Below are 21,836 nucleotides of genomic sequence, written 5' to 3'. Positions count from 1 at the left end.
CATCCCCTTCAGCTTCTTGTGGCAGGATCACATGAACACAGCTCTGCAGGGGGGGTCCCCACCCCCATCTCTACTACCGTGCTGTTCTAGCCTGAGGACTGCTCGGGGCTACTTGCTGCCCACTGCATAGCCTGCACAGGCCTGGCACCTCACTGCATGGCGGGGGGCGGGGGGTGGAGGATAGAAAACAGCTCCTAGCACTGTCTGTCATCAGAAAGTAACTGGGGAGGTGGCGGGGGGGGGATGAGGGGGGGAGCGGTCAAGCTCATCATTTTTTGTTGTCGGTTGTAGGGCTTGAACTTGGGGCCTGGACATTGTCCCTGAGCTCTTGAGCTCTTTTTTTTTTTGCTCAAGACTAGTGCTCCACCACTTTGAGCGACTTCAAGTTTTTTGATGGTTAACTGGAGATAAGAGTCTCACAGACTTTCCTGCCCAGGCTGGCAAGGAAAAGGAGTAACAGAGCTTTGCTCTCAGTCTACAGACGAGAAAAACAGACTCAAAGGAAGGAGCGACGTGGCAGGGCAGCTCTGTGCTATGGCCGCTAGAGCTTCGGCCTCTCTGCCGAGGGTGGCTATGCTGTCCCTTCCCCCCACTGTTAAGTACCACCTATGCTGAGGACAGCTCCGCGTGGCTCTCTCACCTAGAGGTCTATTTCCCCAGGAGTCCTCATCACAGGGGACCATCAGACCTTTGGACATTTCCTCTATGAGCTCTCTCTCCCCACTGTCAGAGGGTGAGAATCTGGCTGACGGCCCCTGCTTGGACCCCAGTACCCCACACAGCACTGTGGGCCTGTGGTAGGCTCAGTAAAAACAGCCTTCTGTGATGCTTAAGGGGATCTGGAGTCAAGATAAGCAAGATACAGAATTCAAGACGTGTCACCTGCACCTACAGAGTTCCTAGCTCACTGGGGATAACTACTGTTTGGCCTTTTGCAGACATCTCCTAACCCTGCCCTATATACTAGAAAGCATCACTCCTGTCCAAGAGGAGCATATAGTAGGCTCCTGTGTAGTGCTGTGTCAGAAATCAAGGTGGGCAATAAGGGACCCACCCTGCAGAGCAGGAGCAAGGAGAGCAGCCTGGAATGTGAACCCCAGGCAGAGAATCCAAGTGCATTCCTGCGTTGTCCTTGGCAGTTGGCGCAAGCCCATCTGACCTCAGCTCTCCTGCTAAGAGCTTCACCCTCGAGACGCCAGGGGCTGTACGAGCTGCACACCTGACTTCGGAGCTGCTGACACAGAGTAAATGGAAGTGGGTCTGAGAGTCGAGAGAGAAGGGTAGCTGTGGAGAAGACAATCCCTGCTCTATCCCAAGAAGGGCCTCATGTCCTAGTGTGGATGAACGCTGCTACCTGCCATAGTGGGCAGGGGCGCCCCCTTTCTAGCTCATCCAGAGCTTGGGGGCTGTGTGGTTACATGCATCTGCCCCAGAAAGAGCACACACGGGAAAGCCAAAACACACCACTTTACCCCAGAACCCTGTGGGCACAGAACAAGAAGCACACACTACAAGCTACTAGGCCCTCACGTGGCACTCTGTGGCCTAGAAATGGCCATGAGAGAAAACCTGTATTTGAAGAGTCCTGGCTTTGTGCTCCCAGCATCCAGTGCGGGGCAGACACTGGCCTAGCACTTTACAAGCAGGAAGAGAAAGAAGCAGACAAACACTTCAGTAAATAAGAATGGAAATCTGGCGCTCAGCCTTTTAGAGATGAAGTGATTTGGTGCTGGACTGGGACTCAGTGCGTCCTGCACACTACCACCACGCTGAGCCCTATCCCTATTCTTAGCTTACTGCACTTTTCATAGCCATAAAGAAGATGTTTAAAAAACATAAATTTGGAAGCCGGGTGCTGGTGGCTCACGCCTGTAATCCTAGCTACTCAGGAGGCTGAGATCTGAGGATCGCGGTTCAAAGCCAGCCCGGGCAGGAGAGACCGTGAGACTCCTATCTCCAATAAACCACCAGAAAACCAGAAGTGGTGCTGTAGCTCAAGTGGTAGAGCGCTCGCCTTGAGCTGAAGAGCTGAGGGACAGCGCCCAGGCCCAGAGTTCAAGCCCCACAACCGACAAAAAAAAATAAAAATAAAAATAAAAAACATAAATTTGGGACTAAACTCAGGAGTCTTGTTCTCCCTCTAGCCCTTGAGCCATGCCTCCAGCCCTTTTGCTTCAGGCCTTTCTTTGGTAGGGTCTCATGTTTCTGCCCAGGGCTGGCATCAGACCATGGCCCTCCTACCCTTAAACTGGGAACTGCAGGCATTCACCACCTGGCTTACTTATTGAGATGGGCTCTCAGTAACTTTTTGCCTGGGTTAGTCTTGAACCATGATCCTCCCGATCTCCATCTCCTGAGTAGTCACTGCACCTGGCCAAAACATGGATTAAAAAAAAACAAACCAGGAAAACACTGAAGATGACGTAGTAAAAAATGTTAATTTTTTTTTCCCATCCACAATTTGGAAAACTGCCTCTAGGCAGCACACATCACATGTGCTTTTCCCATCCTTCCACGGCCCCCGTGAGCCGTGCTGGCCGGCTTCAGGGTGGGGCTGCCCTGAACTCTATCTCAGAAGGCCACCTGGACTCAGAAGGGAAATGAAAATCGATGCTCACTTCCAAAGTGCTACTGCAAAGAAAATAGTGACCCAAGGGAAGAATGGTGGGGCGGGGACGGTAAGAGCAGCTGCCTGGATGTGACGTGAGTGAGGACAGGAGTCTCGGGCAGGCCGGGAGGGAGGTGCACCCTCTGCTTGCTCAGATGGAGACGGAGCCGCCTGGACCGGCCAGCGGCTTCACAGAGGGCATTTCCTCGCAGGGAGGGGTAGGCAACACAAGGTTCCCTGGAAAGCTACATTCATCCCCAGGGCACCGATCTTGTTCCAAAGAGCTTTGGAACTTGTTCAGAGAAGCTTCAGGGCCATCACAGCATTGCTCTGAAGAACCCCATCACAGCACATCTTTAACTGAGAGTTAAGTAGTGTTTTTGCCATAATCAAGGTTTAAACCCAGGCTCTTGAGTTGCTTGGCTAGCCTTCTATTACTTGGGTCATGCCTCTAGACTAGCTTTTTGCTGGGTTTTTTGGTGATGAAAGTCTCTCCAACTTGTCTGCCCAGGCTGAGCCTGAATCATGATCCTTAGCACTCGGCCTCTTAAGTAGATAGGATTATAGGCATAAGCTACTAGCGCCTGGTGTCAGTTTTTAAATGGCCAAGGACAACTAGTGGCTGGCCTGGATGAAAGTGAGCAAATGGCTGACACCTCAGTGGGGTCTACAGTCTGTTTCCTAGAGAACCAGCTCCAAGGCCTCAAGGATAACAGCGTTGGGAAAACACTACCGCCACGTGACATCAGAGGTCCGCGCCATCGATTCGGAGCCCACTCACTGATAAGGGGTGAGGACATGGGAGGGTGGCTATGCCACTCACTGGTCTGAGGTTCCCAGGGGGAATTGCAGAGTGGATGTGCCTTGGGTCACAGCTAACTAACACTCGGTGTCCTCGTGTGGAAAGGGCAGCAGGGCAGAGCGGCAGGCACACAAAGACCCTAGAGAGCTGGCCAGCCACGCCCTCTCATCCCTGTAAGGTCCAGAAAAGGTCCTGAGTGTGGGGAGCTGTTGGGGGCTACCTGGAGTTACCAGTGGCTCTGACCGCTGCAGCTTATAGTGGGCTGGTTAGAACAGGGGTCCCCAACTTCTTCAGCATGAAGTCATCTCTCCACCACTCCAGGAGTAGCCCACCCAGCCCCGCCCCAGGATCTGGCACAGCCCTGGCCAGCAAAGGGGTGTTACCTGAGGTGCCCGCGGAGAAGTTCTTGAGTGAGGGCCTCTGGACCACGGTGTATGACTCGCCCACCACAAACACCTTGTAGAGCACAGCATTGTGGTTGATGAAGTTCTGGACCACGCAGGGTGGCTGGATGGCACTCAAGCCCTCCTGGTTGAACACGATGGCCATCTGGGGAGACAGAAACCAGAAGCTGCATCAGTCCACTGCCCTCCAGCCAAGTGCTCGTCACCTACCCAGGGTGCCTCCAGCAGAGCCTGTCCCTGGCTCTGCTGCCTGAAGACTCCCCCAGGAAGGGTCTCAAGCCAGAGGGAGAGGAGTGGGGTGCAAGAAAGCACCTGTAGATCAACTCATTTGTGCTGCGGGCCCTGGGAAAACCCACATCCATTGGGCTGCCATGGAGAGTCGAGAGGTCGCACAATGCATTCTTCTCTCTAGGCCAGGCAATGAGGCCTTCTTAGGGTGCCACATATGACACCCCAGAGGTTCTTCCACAAAGACCCAAGAAGTGAGACAGGAAGTGGAAGAATATAGACCAGGAATTGGAGGTCTTTGGTCAAAACTGCCTCTTGCTGAGCACCCATGACCCCCAGGCCAGAGCTGGTCATCAACGGCTTCTGTGAGCCACCTGGGTCTCCCTCATGAATGAAGACACTGAGGCCCCGAGCAGCTCCTGCTGAAGACAGTGCGGGGATGGGCATCGGGGCTGCCTAGCACCAGCCATGCTGATCGCGCAAGGTGATCAAAAAAGAGGAGCACGCTCTTGTGAGCCCGTCCCCAGCTCCCCTGAGGACAAATGTGCCAGGTGGAAGGCAGGGTAGGACTGAGACAGGGTGGGCAGAGGGGCAGCTGCGTGGAGGGGCTGGTGCACCCCTTGGAGCCAGCTGCCAGTGCCAGGCCACGCTAGTCCCCAACCTACAGGGCACAGGAAGCAGCCACATGCATAGTCTCAGGCTGCTGAGCAGCCTAGATAGCTGGCTGCTCACGCTAGGAGCTGCCCTGGTGCCAGCAGGCATGGGGTGCCACCCTGCATGCCTGGCACTCAGCTGGGCAGGACGCGACCGAAAGCCGGGCTGTGTGGCGAAAGCACAAAGTGCTTAGCATATGTGCGAGGAAGGCTGGAAATGACCCTGAGCCAGTGTAAGGGGCAGGGAAGGACCCAGGGGTGCTGGACTCTGTGGCAGTTTGTGTGCACAGCACAGGCCATGCCTGAGCCCCACTGTCCTCATCTGTACAACAGCACCCACAGCCATCAGGGAGGCTTTGGGGTGCACTGAGCTGCGGGGAACAGAGAGACAGGGAGGGAGGGAAAGGGGGTGACTGAGCTTATCCCTCCTCACATGGCCTGGTCTAAGCGCAGCAGCATTCACACACACACTTGCACACTGAAACACAAGTGTTATTTGGGGTAGCAGGGCTGGCAGCTGTTGGGGGGTGGGCGGGGTAGGGACTTTAGCTGCTCTGGAGTCTGCTACTTCCTCCTGGGTCTGCTCATGCAGCGTGCTCCAGGCTGCTGGGGTGACAGAGAGCCTGGGCGGCCATGGCACGGAGAGAGTGCCCACAGTGGACGCCAGAGCTTGTGACCTCAGCAGGCAGCTGCCCTTTGCCGCAGGCGATGGCTTCCTTCCCACGGCAGAGCCAGCCCTGTCATAGCCTGTCCCTTGCTACTCTGACACTGCTGTTTATAGACATTTCCCCATAAATATCTGCCCGAGACAAGAATGCAGCCCAAATCTGCTAAGGTCACTGTGGCCAGGTTTCCACGCTTAGTCCTCACTGGGGGAGCACAACACTGCCCTGGGACCAGCTTTCCCCAGCCTGTGGCGAAAAGAACATACAAACACCTCCTGGGGCTTCGGCGGGGCTGTGCGGGATAGCAGCATGGTGTCCAGGGAAACCCCCTGCCCCCTCCCCGCCCGCCGCTCCTCCGGTCCCAAAGTCCTCACATGCGTGCTGTCTTCCCGCACATCCCGCAGGGCCCTGCCTGATTTAGCAGCTCCCTGGTGCCTGTGCGAGGTGGGGGGGGGAGGAGAGGGGTCAAGCATGGCTGGGGGGCCGCCTGCCCTCTCCAGCTGCTCTGAGCCAGCAGCACCAGCAGAGCTTCCTGTCAGCAGCCTTCCTGGGCTCAGCCCAGAGCCGCCTGCCAATGACCAGAGGACAAAAAGTCGGGGACAAGCTGCATGGCTGTGCCTTCCCTTGGTGATATGTGTGTCCCCCGAATCCCTAAGCTGAGCCCCTCACCCTAGCGAGGTATAATGTGAAGGTAATGATGGCTGAGAGGTCTCAGGGGTGGGCCCCTCCCTGTGGATTCGGGGGCCTTTAGAGTAAGCTCTTGGGTCTCCTGGTGCCTCTGCTTGGCTCCTGCCCGCCAGGGAGCTATGACTACAGCAGGCGAGGCATGGCTCGGCCTGCAGAACTCAGCAGGGTCCCAGGAAGATATGGCTGACATACAGGGGGGCAGGGCAGACAGTCCGGTCCTCCACTCACCTCGTGAGAGTTGGTGCCATGGGCCACTCTAGTTTTGCAAACTGTAGGAGGAGAAAGAAAAGCAGAGAGGAATTAGGGGGACCATTCACCCATACAGACACGGGGCAGATATAACAGGAGTGGGTGCTTCCAGAAAGTTCTTAGAATCCCTGCAGCCAAAAGGCGGAAGAGGCAGGTGGGGCCAAGATACCCTGGTGACAAATGTCTGCGTTCAGCGCCTATGGACAGACGCGTGCAGGCCAGGCAGGAAGTGCATCCTCGGTCTACATGTGAGGACCTCAACGGTGTGACTGCAGATGGAATCCGGCGCCGCCCCATCCCAGTGCCCGCCAGGCAGACGCAGTACGTACTGAAGGGGAACGCCAGGCCGTTCTGTTCCAGCAGCCTCATGGTGTCATCCCCGCACAAGCTGGTGAGCTCCATGAAGGGTGGTGAGCAGATCCGCTCGTCTAGGGCAGAAGGAAGTTGACTGGTCAGCACCCTCCTGGGTCACCCACAAGCCCACCTCTGCCCCTCCCAGCCAGACTGCCCCGAGCTCTGCAGTCCTATGTGTGTGTTTTGGTTGGTCATGGGGCTTGAACTCAGGGCCTGGGAGCTGTCCCTGAGCTTTTTTACTCAAGGCTAGTGCTCTACTACTTTGAGCCACTGCACCACTTCCAGTTTTTCTGGTGGTTAACTGGATAAGATTCTCTTGGGCATCTCTGCCTCGGCTGGCTTTGAACTGTGGCAATCCTCAGAGAATAGTTGCTAGAATTAGATGCAGGAGCCCAGCGCCCGGCTTTCATTTCACTTTCTAGTAAATATGTTAATAGTTACAAGACTTGTACATGCTAATTGGGAAATCTGAAAAGCATAGAAAAATACAGAAAGTCATAATCACAGATACACAACTAATTTCTCAGCCTTTATTTTAAATGCGCATAAATTTAGACATCGAGGGGCCATGTAACAGGGTACTATTTTGTCTTTTTTTTTTTTTTTAACTGAGGGGAGGTTGGTGAGTCAAGGTCTAACTACATAGCCCAGGCTGGTTTCAAACTTGCAATCTTCCCGTCTCAGCCTCCCAGGAGCCTGAAGTACAGTGAGGCCCATCACACCCGATTTGGAGCCCACACTGAGGGCCAGGCACCTGACCACGGCCATCCCCCGGCACGGACAGCGGAAGCGCTCAGCCTCCCACTCCCAGCCCTCTCAGGTCTGCTCCCTACAACCCTCCAGCAGCTACGCCTGCCTCATGCTTTCCTCGGTGCCCACCCCGTGGATCCAACACTGGGTTCAATTTTGGGGAAAGTTCTGGAAGTCGGGTTGCTTTATAATCATGGGGTACCTGTGGCTGGGTACTGAGGGGGCGAAGACAACCACTGGTGAGAAAAGGCAGTCCCTGATTACTGTTACTGGTGTGCTATTGCCGCTGCATAGTCCTCTTCCCTGAAAACACCAGGAGCTCCCAGGAGGTGGGAGCACCCTGTGCTTCTGGGCACAGAGGTCAGAAAAGGCCGAGCATGAGTGGGGCCTGCCACCCACAGACTTGGAACCCAAGCGCAAAGCAAACCAGTAGAGTGCTGTCCCCAGAGCTTTGAACTGCTTGGCTAGCCGGGAGGTCTTACTTAGCTCTGAAAACCATGGCGAGACCTGTATAGGCGTATCAAAGTGTCTGTACTTCCCTCGTCACCCCACCCTGCAAAGTCCATGCTCCAAACAGGCACGACATCTCGGGGTGCTGGGATGGCTCCAGGCCCTGGGAGGAGGTCGGGAGCCAGCAATTGTGTGCTCTCTGCACGGAGCAGTTACTTCACCCTCAAAGTGCTATGACAGCCCCTGGTGGCACAAATTCATAAGCAGAGGCCGAGCGCCATCACTGTCCAGGTCACCCAACGGTCCGCAGCACGGCAGGCACAGGCTGACCTCGCAGGGCAGCAGAAGAGAAGTCAGGAAAGCCGGGGGGGGGGGGGAAGAAGCAGGTCCTAGTGCACAGCTTGAGCCATTATCCAAACAAGGGCCCTATCTGCATCCCCTCCAGAAGAAAGGTCTGGGCAGAAAGGCTGGAGAGGGCTGGCATGGCCTCCCACAGCCACCCAGGGAGGAAGCAGCTTATACAGGAGGCTCACTGCTGCAAATGCTTGCCCAGCCAGGCACATGCTCAGGCCCAGACCCACTGTAGGATTCTGCAATAAGCAGGCTGAAGACCAGAACTCCCTAGCCTAGCAGATCCTCACTCCCATATGGAACAGGACAGGACCTGGCCCACCTCTCTCTCCCAGAAGATTCACAGCTGCTGGAGAAAAGGCCAGCTCCTGTAAGAGCTTCTAGAACAACCCCCACATACACCAGAATTATCAGAACAGGTACACTAGCCTGCCTTCCTGGCCTTTCAGATTTTAGTACCTCTCCCCTCACAACTCCTCTTATTTATTTATTGTCGTGGGGCTTGAACTCTGGGCCTGGGCGCTGTCCCTCAGCTCTTCAGCTCAAGGCTAGTGCTCTACCACTTGAGCCACAGTGCTACTTTCAGCTTTCTCTGCTTATGTGGTGCTGAGGAATCGAACCCAGGGCCTCATTCATGCAAGGCAAGCACTCTACCACTGAGCCACCTTCCCAGCTCTCAAATTTTTATATAATGTAACACCACCACCAACATCTCAATCCACTGCCTGCATGCCACTGTTCACATAACTACTGTAGCTCACTGCCTCTGAGGAGCCCCATGACGTAGCCCCACAGCCACCCCCTTTTACAGACGAGCAAATGGTGGCAAGTGGTGTGGCTAGGGGTACCTGCTGGGCATGCTAACCCTCAGTGCACACTACTGACCACAGTCCCTGCCCCCAACAGGAAATGTGCCCAGCAAGAGCCTGGCTCTCAGTTTTAGGAATCACTAGGTTGGAAACACATCCCTCACCATAAGGACCAAACTCAAATGTACAAAAAACATTTGAGCCAGATATTGGTAGCTCACACCTGTAATCCTAGACGGTTGAGGTCTGGTTCAAAAGCCAGCCTGGACAGAAACTGCTGAGAGATTCTTATCTCCAATTAACCACCAAACATCAACAACAAACAAGAAAACCAAAACCAAAACCAAACCAGACACGGAGCTGTGGCTCAACGGGTAGACTGCAAACTTTGAGAAAAAAGCTCAAGGACAGCACTCAGACACTAAGTTTAAGCCCCAGGACAGGTGCATGTGCATGCCCGTGTGCTCACGCGCGTACACACACACACACACACACACACACACACACACACACACACCACACACACACACACAGAGCATTTGACAAAATCTAATGCCCTTCTCTGGTAAAAGCAATCTAAGTCTGAGGTGACGTCCTAGAAGGGACAAAGGGAGCCATCTTTTCCCAGATATGTTTGGGGTACTCATGAAGTTCAAGAACAAGAAGACATTTCCACTGAGCCACCTTCCCAGCCCTGAAGACATTTCCAAATGAATGGGTTGCATGGAGCGCTAGTTGGACTCGCAGCGTCCTTCACTGAGCCTCCAACGGACGGCAGCCTACGTGGTTGCAGTGGCCAAGTGGGCCAGGAAAGAGAGGGTACATCCGCCTGCTCATGCTCCTGATCTGGTGCTGGCTGCCCACACGCTGAGCCCCTCTGGCTGCCAGTCTCTCTCCTCAGTTGGGAAGAGGGCAATGAGACTGAGCGGCCCAGCGGCCCAGCGGAGAGATGCTCCCATCTCAAGCTCAGCACCGCCACAGGAGCAGGACTGAGCCAGGGCAGCCCGGAGCCTGCAGAGCAGACTCAACCCTTACCAGGCCACAGACCACAAGAGCCCCAACTGCTCTGGCCTCTGACCCCAGTGTCCAGGCTGCATGAGCCCATTTCTGGCCTCCATTCATGCCGACCCAGCCATCAGCCCCCCTTCACAGGGGGAACGAGGCCAGGGCCCAACACTCAGTGCAGCACATATGGGGCAAGGCACAGAGGTCACCAGAGGCTGGGGGCAGGACCACGACCTACAGCACGCAGGTGGGTGCTGTGGCTGCTTTCACTGGCCAGAGGTGCTCAGTGCAACCCTGCCATCTTCCTCCCGCAGACACACCAGCCTTGCCCACACAAGGACAGCAACAACCTCAGGCAGCTCAGGCCGGCCTCCGCCGCGGCCAGCACCTTATCCCCCCTCTGATAAGGCAGTGTTGGGAGCCCTCCAGGCTATTTCTGTTCCTGGAGAAAAGGCTACTGTTGCTTATTTAACTGTCATCTTTATTTCTGGATGAGAGTGGAAAGAGGCTTTTTTTGGTCAGATGGTGGACTGTGTTCTTCTGAGAGCTGTAACATCAGCCCTGGGAAACAGCAAGGCCCCATCTTGCCTCTCTGCTGCCTGGACCAGAGAGCAGGAAGCCGGAGGGCCTGTGAAGAGGACCAGGCCCCAACCATGTGCTCTCCCAAGTTCACAGCAGGGAAGACTGTACTACCATGCCACAAACACTTGATAACCGCTGTCCCGTCCACTCTGCAGGTGCCACAGAATTTGCAAGAAGGCAAAAAGAGCCAGGCACAGGTGGCTCACATCTGTAATCCTAGCTACTGAGGAGGCTGAGATCTGAGGGTCACGGTTCGAAGCCAGCTTAGGCAGGAAAGTCTGTGAGGCTCTGATCTCCATGTGTGCACTGGAATTCTCTTGCCTGTCTTCTGCGTAGCTGGATGACAGGCACCAGGCCCAGTTACTGGTCTTTTCAAAAGTTTGGCCAGGCTGGCCTCAAACCAATCTCTACCTCACAGGGAGCTGGGATTAAAGCACCAGCCACTGCACCTGCTCTTACAGCACCACTTCTAAAGGCATCCTGGAGAGGCCAGGGAAGACTCCTTGGGCGGGAGCAAAGTGAAAAGGCCTGCGTAAGGCTCAGGTTCCAGTCTGTATGAATTCCGTGCTGCAGCTGCTACGGCCGTATGGGTCTCCCCAGGCTTTCGGCAGAATGGAGGGTCAGGAGGGCACATGATGGCCCACGGTCACGGCTGCAGCCCTTGCAGGTGGGTAAATAAACCACGAATGAAGCACCAGCCAGGCTCCCGCCTACCCCGCTCAGAGAGAGGAGGTGCTCACAGGCCTCTGGTGCCGGGCGCCTCAGCTGCATCTCTCAGAGCTGGGCCCAGTTTTGCTTTCTTGGCCATTCCCTGTTCCCAGGGCCCTGCTGTATGGCAGGAAGCAGCCTCATTCATGCGGGGGCCAAGCAGGGGCCATTGTGCCCAGGGTGTGGCAGCATAATCCAGGTTCTCACTGAAGTTTCCGAACTCAAGAGCTGAGCAGAACCTGAGCATGCCAGACCTGCCCGCCCTGTAGCCCTCCCTCTGCCCCCTTTGCGGCCTGGGAAAGTCCTGCTTCTTCCTTGAGATTGCCCTGGTCAGGCCACTTCCCTGGTCTAAGCAGCTTCTTGGAGCACCCTCCCCCACAGTCCGGGAGGAGCTCCCTCTGCTGTGCGCACCACCCCATCTCAGCTCCCTTTCTACCTGGCTGGTGGTCCTGCAGAACACCTGAGCTACCCGATCTGAATCCCACCTCCACCTCACATCCGCCATGTACCCGCACTCTGGGCCCTCGTCTCCTGGCTGGAAGGTGAGGACAGTGGTGCTATCCGGGCCACTCCCCTCCACAGGGGGCGCCGCGCAGGGCAAGGATGCACTTTCAAGTTAGGAATTCGCTTAAACTGTGTAAGAAACATATGAGTGCATCTTGCCATATTTGCTTTGGATCCTTTTAAAACAAGAAATAAACGGTGGCAGGTATAGCCAGGTTCTGCTACTGGCATGACAGGCCTGTCACCTCATGGTGGTGGGGGGGGGGCGGTGGGCGGCACTGCCTTCACATTGCTGAGGAAGCTCTCAGGTTCAGGTCCCGTCCCCTGGGACAGGTGTCTGAGCAGCTGGCCACACTGGCCTCTCACCCCAGGACTGTCATGTGTAGGCAGAAGTGTGGTGCACTGGGAAGTTCTGCAGGGAAGGTCACTGGCCGCACCTGGCACCCTGCTCCCATGCTCACAGCGAGGGCGATTGTGGGAAGGAAAGCGTCACTCCGGAGACCAACCCAGAAAGCAAAATGAGGACGGTGAGGATAACACTGGAGGCTCCAGAGCCAGCCTGGCTGACAGCACCCGGGCCGTGGGTCAAGCCACTAATGCTGTCTGAGCTGATCTGCCTCATGCGTAAGATGGGGGAATACTGCTGCCCACCTCCCGAGTTGCAGCTGGAACTCAGTGAGACCACACTTGAGCAGGACAGACTCAAGAGGTGGAGCTAGCCCTGGTTTCTGGGACCCTGCATTCTCCAGGAGGTGGCTGGCGCCCATCCAGCACCACCCCTCTGGACCTATGCTCTTGGACACAGATCAGCCTCTAGTGGACTGGGCACTAGGACTTCCTCTTGGCTCCTTACATGTTCCTGGGGTCTTAATCCATGAAGCCTCACCCTAACAATACTTCCCCACATGGGGTGCTCTGCTCCCAACCCAGAAGACCCCTGGCATCCTGTCCCCTCCTCACCGCCTCAGACCTGCCTCATCATCTCACACTCTCCCTGCTCAGGTAGCTCCTAGCTTAAGCACTGAGCCTAGCACCTTGAAAGAAGCCTCCCCAGGCCTCCCAACCTGATCCTGTGAACTTCGTGGAAATGCATACTCCAACCTGAGTCTCTAAGCCTCAGAGCAGGACTGTACGGGAGAGAGCATTTTTAATGACGTAATTAAGGTGAAATGAGTTCGTTAGGGTGGGTCCTAGTCCAATGTTGGCATCCTTATGAGAGATTAGAACAGACACAGACAGACAGACAGACAGACACACACACACACACACACACACACACACACACACACGTGTCGACACAGGGAGACACATCAGCCAGCCAAGAAGAGGCCTCAGAAGAAACCAACCCAGCCCACAGATTTGAATTTTCTGGCCTCCAGCAAGGTGAGATTTTGGCTGATAAAGGCCTTCATCTGTAGTTTTGTACTTCTAGCCATACCCCAACTCCAGGCAGAGTAGGTTCCCCACATCCTATTTCTGGGGTTTTCTTCCTCCTTCTAAGCTTCCTCCTCCCCCTACTCCTGGTCCTCACTTTTGTGGCATTAACTGGCTCTTTCAAGCCCTGCTGAGTCCCACCTCTTTCCTGAGGCTCTGCAGAGCAAGAAGACTGATGATTCTGCCTCCCTACCTGTACTCACCCAACCTCTTCCCATTTCCCTCCCCAGTCCTGCCTTGTTCCTCTCTTGTGCCCCTAAATGTTAGTAATATGTTTGGGTTCTGACTCAGCAACCAGGCAGTTTGCTCCTTGGGGACAGGAAAAGGCAGGCTTTGGTAAAAAACCATCTCTTTGACAAGTGTGTGTGCATGAAGATAAACAGATGGAACAGGATGACAGATGGAAAAGGAGCCAGGAGCTAGTGCAACCAGGAGAGGGATAGGAAGTATCCTGCAGCACCCCATCTGGACACCAGGTGGCGCTGTTGATCTGGGGCAGCTCTGACAAGGGGCCAGTCTATGAGCTCAAGAGCCCACAACTCATTTAGTGCTGTTATCCATAATCAAGAGCTACATGTGCTTGAACTATAGATAGAGAAAGATGTTCTGTGCGTTCTAGGAACCTCATTTCAGCATGACAGTAGCTCTGAAAGCAACTCAAAACAGCTTGCTTTTGTAGTAGCCACGATGATGGCATGCACCTGGCAATACTCCCGCAGAGAGGCAGAGACTGTTCCATGCCTGTGGAGCATGACCCAACACCTATTCCTGATGGTTCCTCCCCCACTCGGTAATTAAAGGTGACTCGTTCTCTCCTCTCCGGCAGAGCTAGGCAGCACCCAGCAGGACTAGATCTGTGTCCCTTCAGAAGTAGAAACAATGGGATAGCAGTGACGTCAGCCTGTGTATCTCTAGGCCTATTAATAATCCTGGGCGAGATAAAATTGAAATATTGTGTCTTGTCTGTTAAGACATTTAGAAGTTCCAGGCTCTGAAGCCAGCCTGCCCAGGGGAATGTGGGAACATCCCAGATACTGCTTGAAAATCTACTGCAGCTCTCGTTCAGTTCCCAGGAACTGTGATCTCGATCCTTGCAGCTGAGGCAGCCACTGGTGCCAAGGGCCTGAAGGGCTCAGGACTAAGTCAAGGCTAAGTATGCCCAAAGCCTGGTCTGGAGCTTGGAAGAAAACAGGCCTGTAGCTTGAGATGGTAACTGTGCATTAACGTGACTGGGCCACAGGGAGCCCAGGCATTTGGTCAAACATGGTTCTGGTTGTGTCTGGATGAGACCAACACTGGAGTCAGTGCACTGAGTAGAGGAGATGGCCCTCCCAAAGTGAGGTGAGGGAGAATTTACTGTCTCAGTGCTTTCAGGTCCTACCCCTGTCCTCAGACTGCAACCCAAGACAGTCAGCTCCCCAGCTAGGACTTTGGTCTTGGACTAGAAGTCACACGATTGGCATTCCTGGGGTTCATTTCTAGTTTGTAGGTGGCAGGTCCTAGGGCTTCTCAGTCTTGATCACTGTGTCAGCCAATGTCTTGATCACTGTGTCAGCCAATGTCTTGTAAGCCTCCTTTTGTCACAAAATGGACGCTGACCGCCATCCCTGTGGGTGGGCTGGCTCTGGGGCCCCACAGAGAAGTAGAATGTCATTCTGGGAGATAGGGGTAAACAGTGCTCTTCTGGAATACACATCCCTGTTCCCTGAGGCATCAGGCTAGTTAGTCTGTCATAGCCCAGTGAGACTGTCCTGGAGATGGTGCCTCTCCACCCTGGAGACCTGGTGGAGCCTAGTCAAGCTCCAGATTCATGAGCAAAGAAGCTCCCACTATTGTTTAACAGCTGTTCAGGCTTTTGCAGTAACAGACAAGCAGAATAGAGGCTACGGATGACACCTGGGCCATGTTGTACGGGGCTGGCAGGGCTAGCAACCACAACAATTGGCACAGGTAGCCCAGCTCCAAGCCAGCCCCGTGCTGAATCTGGAGGACCTCAGCTCCCAGAGACTTTGTAACAGAGCAGGGGAGTGGATTACTGTTAGCACCTCCACTTGCATAGGTGGCAACAGAGGCCCTGGGTGGGAATGTGCTTGAGAGCCAGAGAGCAGAGCAAGGCTTTCAATCTCTAGGCTCAGTCCCCTTTACCCCACCTTCTGCCACCTCAACAGGTCCCTAAGCACCTCTCCTTTGATGCTGAGCCATCTCCAACCTTACCTACAGGCCTGACTCAAGCTGGATTCCTGACCCTGGAGGAACTGGCTCTGCCTTTCTCAGGCTACCATACTTCAAGCACTGCTTCCTCAAGAGCCTATGGGCACAGAAGTCCAGGCTGTCCCCACTCTGCCCCAAGCTCCCCAAGTCCCCACCCAGGTCACCATGTCAGAGCATCCGCTCCTTATGCGTCTGAGTCTTGAGGTCATCCTTCCTTCATTACACAGTTATTGGGCAGGCACCACACCCAAGCCCTGCCCTAGGGATTGCAAATCCCCAAAGACAAGCTTGCTCCCTGTGCTCAGGCCTCACCATCAGTGGAGCAAGCAGACAGCAGCGAGCAGAGAGGGCAGCAGGATTTTTGTGTGACTGAAGGTCTGGGGTAGGGAGAAGACTCTAGCTCCACAAGGAGAAGGGAGTAGGCAGTAAAGTGGGCTTCTGCAAGGAGGTGGCCTGCCTCGGCCACCAAAGCTAAAGGCAGTCAAGGGGACTGAGGTTATTATGAACAGACAACACCATGGATCAAGCTGGGGGGGCCAGGACGGGCCCCTGTGTGGTGCAGGAAGGTTGTGGTAGGAAGTGCGAGGGTCAGCATGGCAAGACGGACCCTAAAGCAAAGGTGGGCAGGAGCCATATGCCACAGGCGATGGCATGAGACTTGACAGACAAGGGGAAGATACCAGGTGCCCCGGCGCACTTGCCCGGCCCTGATCTGCGTGACAGCTGGGCTGTTGATACCATGTGGCCTTGCATGGCGGCTGGCTCTGGTATGATGGTGACCTGGGAATAGAGAAGTAGCCGGAGGGACCTGGCTTCATCTCAGGGCTCAGAGCTGACCACTGATCCCTGGGTGTGGCCTGAAGGTGGCCGGCCAGATGTGAAGGATGGTGGCACCGCAGAAGCCGACAGTGGCAGGGACGGGGACCTCAGTCCTACAGCCACAGGGACTGAATTCTGCCATGTGCACTTGTGTGCCCATGGGGGTGACGCTCCCCAGGTCACCCTTGATTCAGGCCTCTGTGCCAGGAGCCCAGGCACACGATGGTGCTTCTGACCCACTTGGCTGTGAGACAAGGCCAGGGCTGTCAGCAGCTGCTCAGTGGCTGTCCTCGCTCTGCACAACAGGGAGCTAAGACAGGAAGGTAATGGTGATGTGGAGCCACGGGAGAGGAAGAGGAGCAGCAGCTGCAGCCCCACCTCGGTACCTGAACGCTTTGCAGAGGCCCAAGGTCTTGCCTCAGCAGCTCCCTCCCTTGGCCAGGAAGCCAGACGGGAACAAATGACGGGGGGGGGGGGCGTGATGCCCCAGCAAGGGCTGGTGTGGCTGGATGAAGTGAGCACGCCGTGGTTGGCAGAATGAGTCCTTTTCCTCCAGCCCGTCTGAGCTAGCTGCTGACCACGTCACCTCATGGGGCTTAACAGCCGCGTGCACTGTTCAAAGCCAGGCGCGGAGGAGTCAGGCACCAGCCCAGATGGAGACAGACGCTCCTGAGCCCCGAGCGGCGGCTGGAAATGTGGATTAGCTGGGTGGCAGCTGTGCGCACAGACTACAGTGCCCACCCCCGACCCCAGACAGGGCTCTCCATCCCCCCACAGCTTCAGCTCCCCATGCTTTGTCTCCACATTTATAAAATTATGTTTGGAGTGCTCTTTTGGGCAGTATAAATACTAGAAGAAGAGGAAACTGTTAGATAGGCTCCAGGGTGAAGATGATGCCTGCACTGGTCAAACCCCATATTTCTTTCTTTTTTTTTAACAATGGGACAATTTCCTTCCTACACAAAGGGCTCTATTCAATCAATAAAAAAAAAGAATAACAACCCAATAGAGATGGGGAAAGAGCATGAAAAGATTCATTCACAGGAGAAATGCAGGTGTCCAATAAATAGACGGAGAAATGCTCGGTTTCCCGTCACAATAGATTAAGATGAGGTGGATGTCACTCCCTCAGGCAGATGGGCATGATTAGAGGAAAATTGTTCAAACTCCTTGAAGGGTAAGCCAGCAAGATCTGCCATTTCACCGAAACATAACCCAGTTTGTTAAGACAACAAGAAATCCAAACAAATCTGGAATAACCCCATAAGCCCAAACAGTCAAGTAAGTTGTGATTTACACATGCCCTGGAATATTATATTGCTATCAAAAAGGCAAGTGTAATCTCCTTCATCTTTACTGGCTGATGTTCAAAGCCAAGACTTACATAAAGGGTCACAAACTATACCAAAATACACTGGAGATGACCTCGCTTCTATTTCTTTAGAAGTACACTTCTACATACTTCCTGTAAAATATAAAAAGGCTCTAGGCCAGACTCCAAACTGCAAACAGTTGCCACTGAAGATCGGAATAACTGGCAATAAAGGTCCAAGAGGTTAATAGAGGATTCAAGAGCAGATGTGTCCCTCTCAGGGTATGGAGCTCATGGGGACGTCCCAGGCTGTGGTTTCTGAGTGTGTGGGGGTGGAACAGGCCTCTCACCAGAAACCCTATAAAAAGAGAGAGGGAACAGACCCCAGCTGATTACATGGAGAAGGCCATGATTTTTTAAAATTTTACTACCTTTGAAATTGATAGGTCTCATAACTAGTGGCAGGGCACAATTTAGTTACCATTTTCCATGTCTTACTAGAACATAAAATCATCAGTGTGTCTTACAAGTGGTGGTAAAATGCCACACATCCCCACCCGGGACTGAAGATTCACACAGAGCATTAGAGGTTCTGAGAAGTCCTGCAGTGAAAGAAGCCCATAATCTAACCCATTTCCAACACAGCCGACTGTTTCCCATTCCTCATTTCTGCCTTTCCTTTATTTAGGTGAACCTGCGCTGCGGCTCTGTGAGGGGCCACACAGTGCCCTGTGGCTCTGGGGACGGCCGTGCTCCTGGTCACTGGAGTGCAGCTGAGTGGAGAAGGCACAGGATGGCATCACATGATAATCACCAGCCAGTTCCACAGCCGCGAGCGGCTGAGAACCCGAGCACTACTGCAGCAGGGCAAGGGCAGCACGGGAAATGAGAGAAAACACGGCTTCTTCTCAAAAGGAGCTTGACAACTATGAAGAGCAAAATGGAAACTTCCCCTGGAAAACCAAGTAACTGCTGTTGAGTGGCAGAAGGCAAATCGTTGGCACGGCTGTCCCCTGCTGCAAGAGGCCTGGGGCAGGACAGGAGAGGGGAGGGGGCGGCGGGAGGTGCTCAGGGCCATCTGTGCTCAGTGCATTCCTACCTCCACCGAGGCCAGAAGAGTGAGGGCGATGGGCCTCATCTCAGCACAGGGTGGGGAATTCCCTGAAGGGTGGGGTGGCTGAGTGGCAGCCCAGGTGCCTCCTGGTTCTAGGCTCCTGCAGCGGTGTGGCCTCCGACCTGCCACGGGGGTCAGCAGAGGGCAGGAAGGCAGGGGGACCTGACTTCAGAGAAGTAGCTGCCCGGCACACACTGGGCTTCAGCTCTGAAACCTCAAGGAGCCAGGGCCCGCCTCCAAGGCCCTGCGTCCTCATGTGAGAGGGGCTGCTGGATGAGAAGAGGAGGGAGCCGCTGCAGCGCTGGCCAGGACCCATGCTCAGCTCCCAGGCAGGTGAGGACACAAGACAGGGGGGTTCACCAAGCCCCAGGCCATTTTCTAGTACAGTGGGAAGTCAGCTTGGCCCACAGCTGCTCCACAGTTGTGTGTGTGTGTGTGTGTGTGTGTGTCTGTGTCTGTGTGTCGCACGGGGGGGGGGTGTCATATGAAGCTTGCTGTGTAGACCCAACTCTTGCACTTCAGTGTGGGGCCACTGCCTGGGAGGGGAAGGCAAGAGCCTCCACACTCCCTACTCTGCTACTCTGTCTGGGTTCCACTCCCACAGCCACAGGCTCTGGGCCTTTGTCCTCCTTGCACCTGGCCCCACAGCCCAGGCTCACAGACTGGGCAGACACAGGCTGGCTGGATAAGCCCAAGGGTCCCTCTGCCAGATCTGAGGTGGGACAGTATCTCAGGAGGCCCCCGAGCAGGACACAAGTGATGTCAACCATGCTTGCAGATGTACAAATGTCCCCGAGGGGCAGGGGCTTGCTCAAGTGGACTGCAGGTCTGAGCCAGGTCTGTCCGCACACCGTGTCCTTCCCCCTTTCTCGCGCTGCTGTTCTCAGGAACAGACAGGGCTGTGTTCCAGGGAGGGATCCCATGGGGGAAATACCGGGTGGCCATCTGAAGCAGAGCAGCTAGTAGCCAGCAGGGACCTCGCTGGCCAGTGTCATTTCCTGGCTACCAGAGGGCACCTCAGGAACCAGGGCCTAGGCTGCGGGCCAGAGGCAGAGACCCCATAGCATTGTCTCCTTCGGCCCTGGACAGGGGGACAAGAGGCCGTGCATAACGAATGAGGCACTGGGCTCAGGAATCTGGCTAAGATCGAGTCAAACAGTGAGGGTGCAACCCAGACCTGCCAGCAGCTGTGGGCTTGAGTCCACTTAGATCAACGCACCTCCGTGCCCTAAAACCGGCGTGGCAACACAGCTTCCCGTGGCAGCACAGTGCAAAGCACCCACCACTGAGCAGCCACCCGAGAGCCAGCTGGTGAGGCCCTCAGGCTCCGGGGAAAGGGCGGCCCGAGGCCTGCGCTTGGGTCCCCAGCCCTACGGCCAACAGGAGTGACAGCAGCGCTTCCCCCCAACAGGGGCCCTTCAGGCAATCATTTCTCCTGGGCTCTAAGGAATGTTCTTTTCTCTTCCCTTGCTGTCTAGATTACTCAATTTCAAGCCGGCTTCCAATCACCTCCAAGATGAACCCTGATTAAATTCCCATAAAACCACAGGCAGAGAAACTTGATCTGTGCTGTGCACCCTCTTCCCCCAGGGGGCCTGGCATCTGGGACAGGCCATCTGTCACCCTAGAGTTGGTGTGTGGGAGGTTCTGGGAGAGGCGAGCAGAGGTTGCAGAGCAGAAAGGAGCCATGGAGCTGTTGTTCCTGCCCGAGACCCTTCACTTCTGTTCTCCTGGGGCCAAACGCAAACCAACCCCCACCATTTCTCCCCCCCCCCACCCCGTGAGAAGTCTGGATGCCTTCTCTCACATGCTCTGGCCCGTTCAGGAGCAGGCTACAGCCATGCTCAAAACCACTCAGCTTGGTTGAGACGAGCCATGCCCGTGTTCTGGCCCTGGCCCTGTATGGCAGAGTGGGCTGTCACCGTGAGAACTTGCCTAAAATTGCATGCAAGGCAAATCATGGTGTGTCACCATGGCCTCCCCCCACCCCCGATGTCTGCACCACGCAACATCCAGATTCTGGGAGCTTCTACCCAGCTTCCACCCTCTTCACTTGAGGGGTGTAGGTACAGGCCTGTCTGCAAGTGCCAGCCGCCCAGAAGCCAGCGGGAGCCATGGTCTGGATGTGGCTGGCGTGCTGATCCTGGGCTCAGGCTGCTGTGCAGGAGGGGGCTGCTGCTGAGATCACAGGTTGAGGCGGCAGCCCAGAGCAGCATCGACTCCTCTCCAAATGCCATTCACTGTGAACATGCTGGGCCCAAAGCAGGAGCCCCTCTCTTGCATGTGCTGCAGCACCCCACTGATGCTCCCCACGTTTACTTTAGTGGTTAGAAAACAACAACAACAGGACTGGGAAGGTGGCTCAGTGGTAGAGCGCTTGCCTTGCATGCATGAGGCCCTGGGTTCGGTTCCAAAGCACCACATAAGCAGAAAAAAAAAAGCTGGAAGTGGCACTGTGGCTCAAGTGGTAGAGCGAGCGCTAGCCATGAGCTGAAGAGCTGAGGGACAGCGCCCAGGCCCAGAGTTCAGGCCCTATGACCGGACCCCCCCAAAAAAAGAAAAAAGAAAACAACAACAACAAATTCCTTTTCTTCTTTGGGGGCCTCAGGCTTTTGAGGCAGGCACTCTACCTGAGTCAGGCCTACAGTCCTTTTTTGCACTGGTTATTTTGAGACAGGGTCTTGCTTTTTGCCTGGGCCCATGTCTAGACCCTGAACCTACTGTAGCTGACATGACAGGCACCTCCCACCTTACTTGGCGTCAGTCTTGAAGATGTTTTGTTCAGGCTGGTCTGGAGCTGAGAGCTTCTCAGCCTCATATTACTAGGATGACAGACACGCACAATCATGCCCATCAACTGGTTGAGAAGGGTCTCGTGAAATTTTTTTACCCAGGCTGGCCTTGAGTCACAATTCCCCTGATCGCAGCCTCCTAAGTAGCTAGGATTATAGGCAGGAGCCACTACACTAGGCTTTTACTTTAGTTCTTTTTCTTTGGGGATAAATCTCCAAATTCCAGCTAGACACCCACCTGCCCAGACCAAGAGCTACATTTCCTGTCTCCCTTGCAGCTCAGCATGTGGCTACTTCTGGACAATGACAGGGGAACAGCATGATGCTGTAGCTTCCAGGGTAACA

General features: G+C 54.9%; 1 protein-coding gene across 1 annotated transcript in view; it reads right to left on the bottom strand.

Annotated features, from left to right (window-relative positions):
• Itpk1 (inositol-tetrakisphosphate 1-kinase) overlaps window positions 1-21,836 on the bottom strand; it is a 132,635-nt gene that overhangs the window by 9,687 nt on the left and 101,112 nt on the right. The window contains exons 5-7 of the mRNA XM_013017640.1: window positions 6,626-6,724; window positions 6,276-6,316; window positions 3,794-3,959 (exon numbers count right to left, since the gene is read on the bottom strand). Coding sequence (XP_012873094.1) covers window positions 3,794-3,959; window positions 6,276-6,316; window positions 6,626-6,724 — 306 coding nt within the window. The remainder of the gene's footprint in view (window positions 1-3,793; window positions 3,960-6,275; window positions 6,317-6,625; window positions 6,725-21,836) is intronic.

This window comes from Dipodomys ordii, unplaced genomic scaffold (genome assembly GCF_000151885.1).
Source record: "Dipodomys ordii isolate 6190 unplaced genomic scaffold, Dord_2.0 Scaffold2, whole genome shotgun sequence".
Lineage (NCBI taxonomy): Eukaryota > Metazoa > Chordata > Mammalia > Rodentia > Heteromyidae > Dipodomys > Dipodomys ordii.
This window is presented reverse-complemented; position numbering and strand designations above follow the sequence as displayed.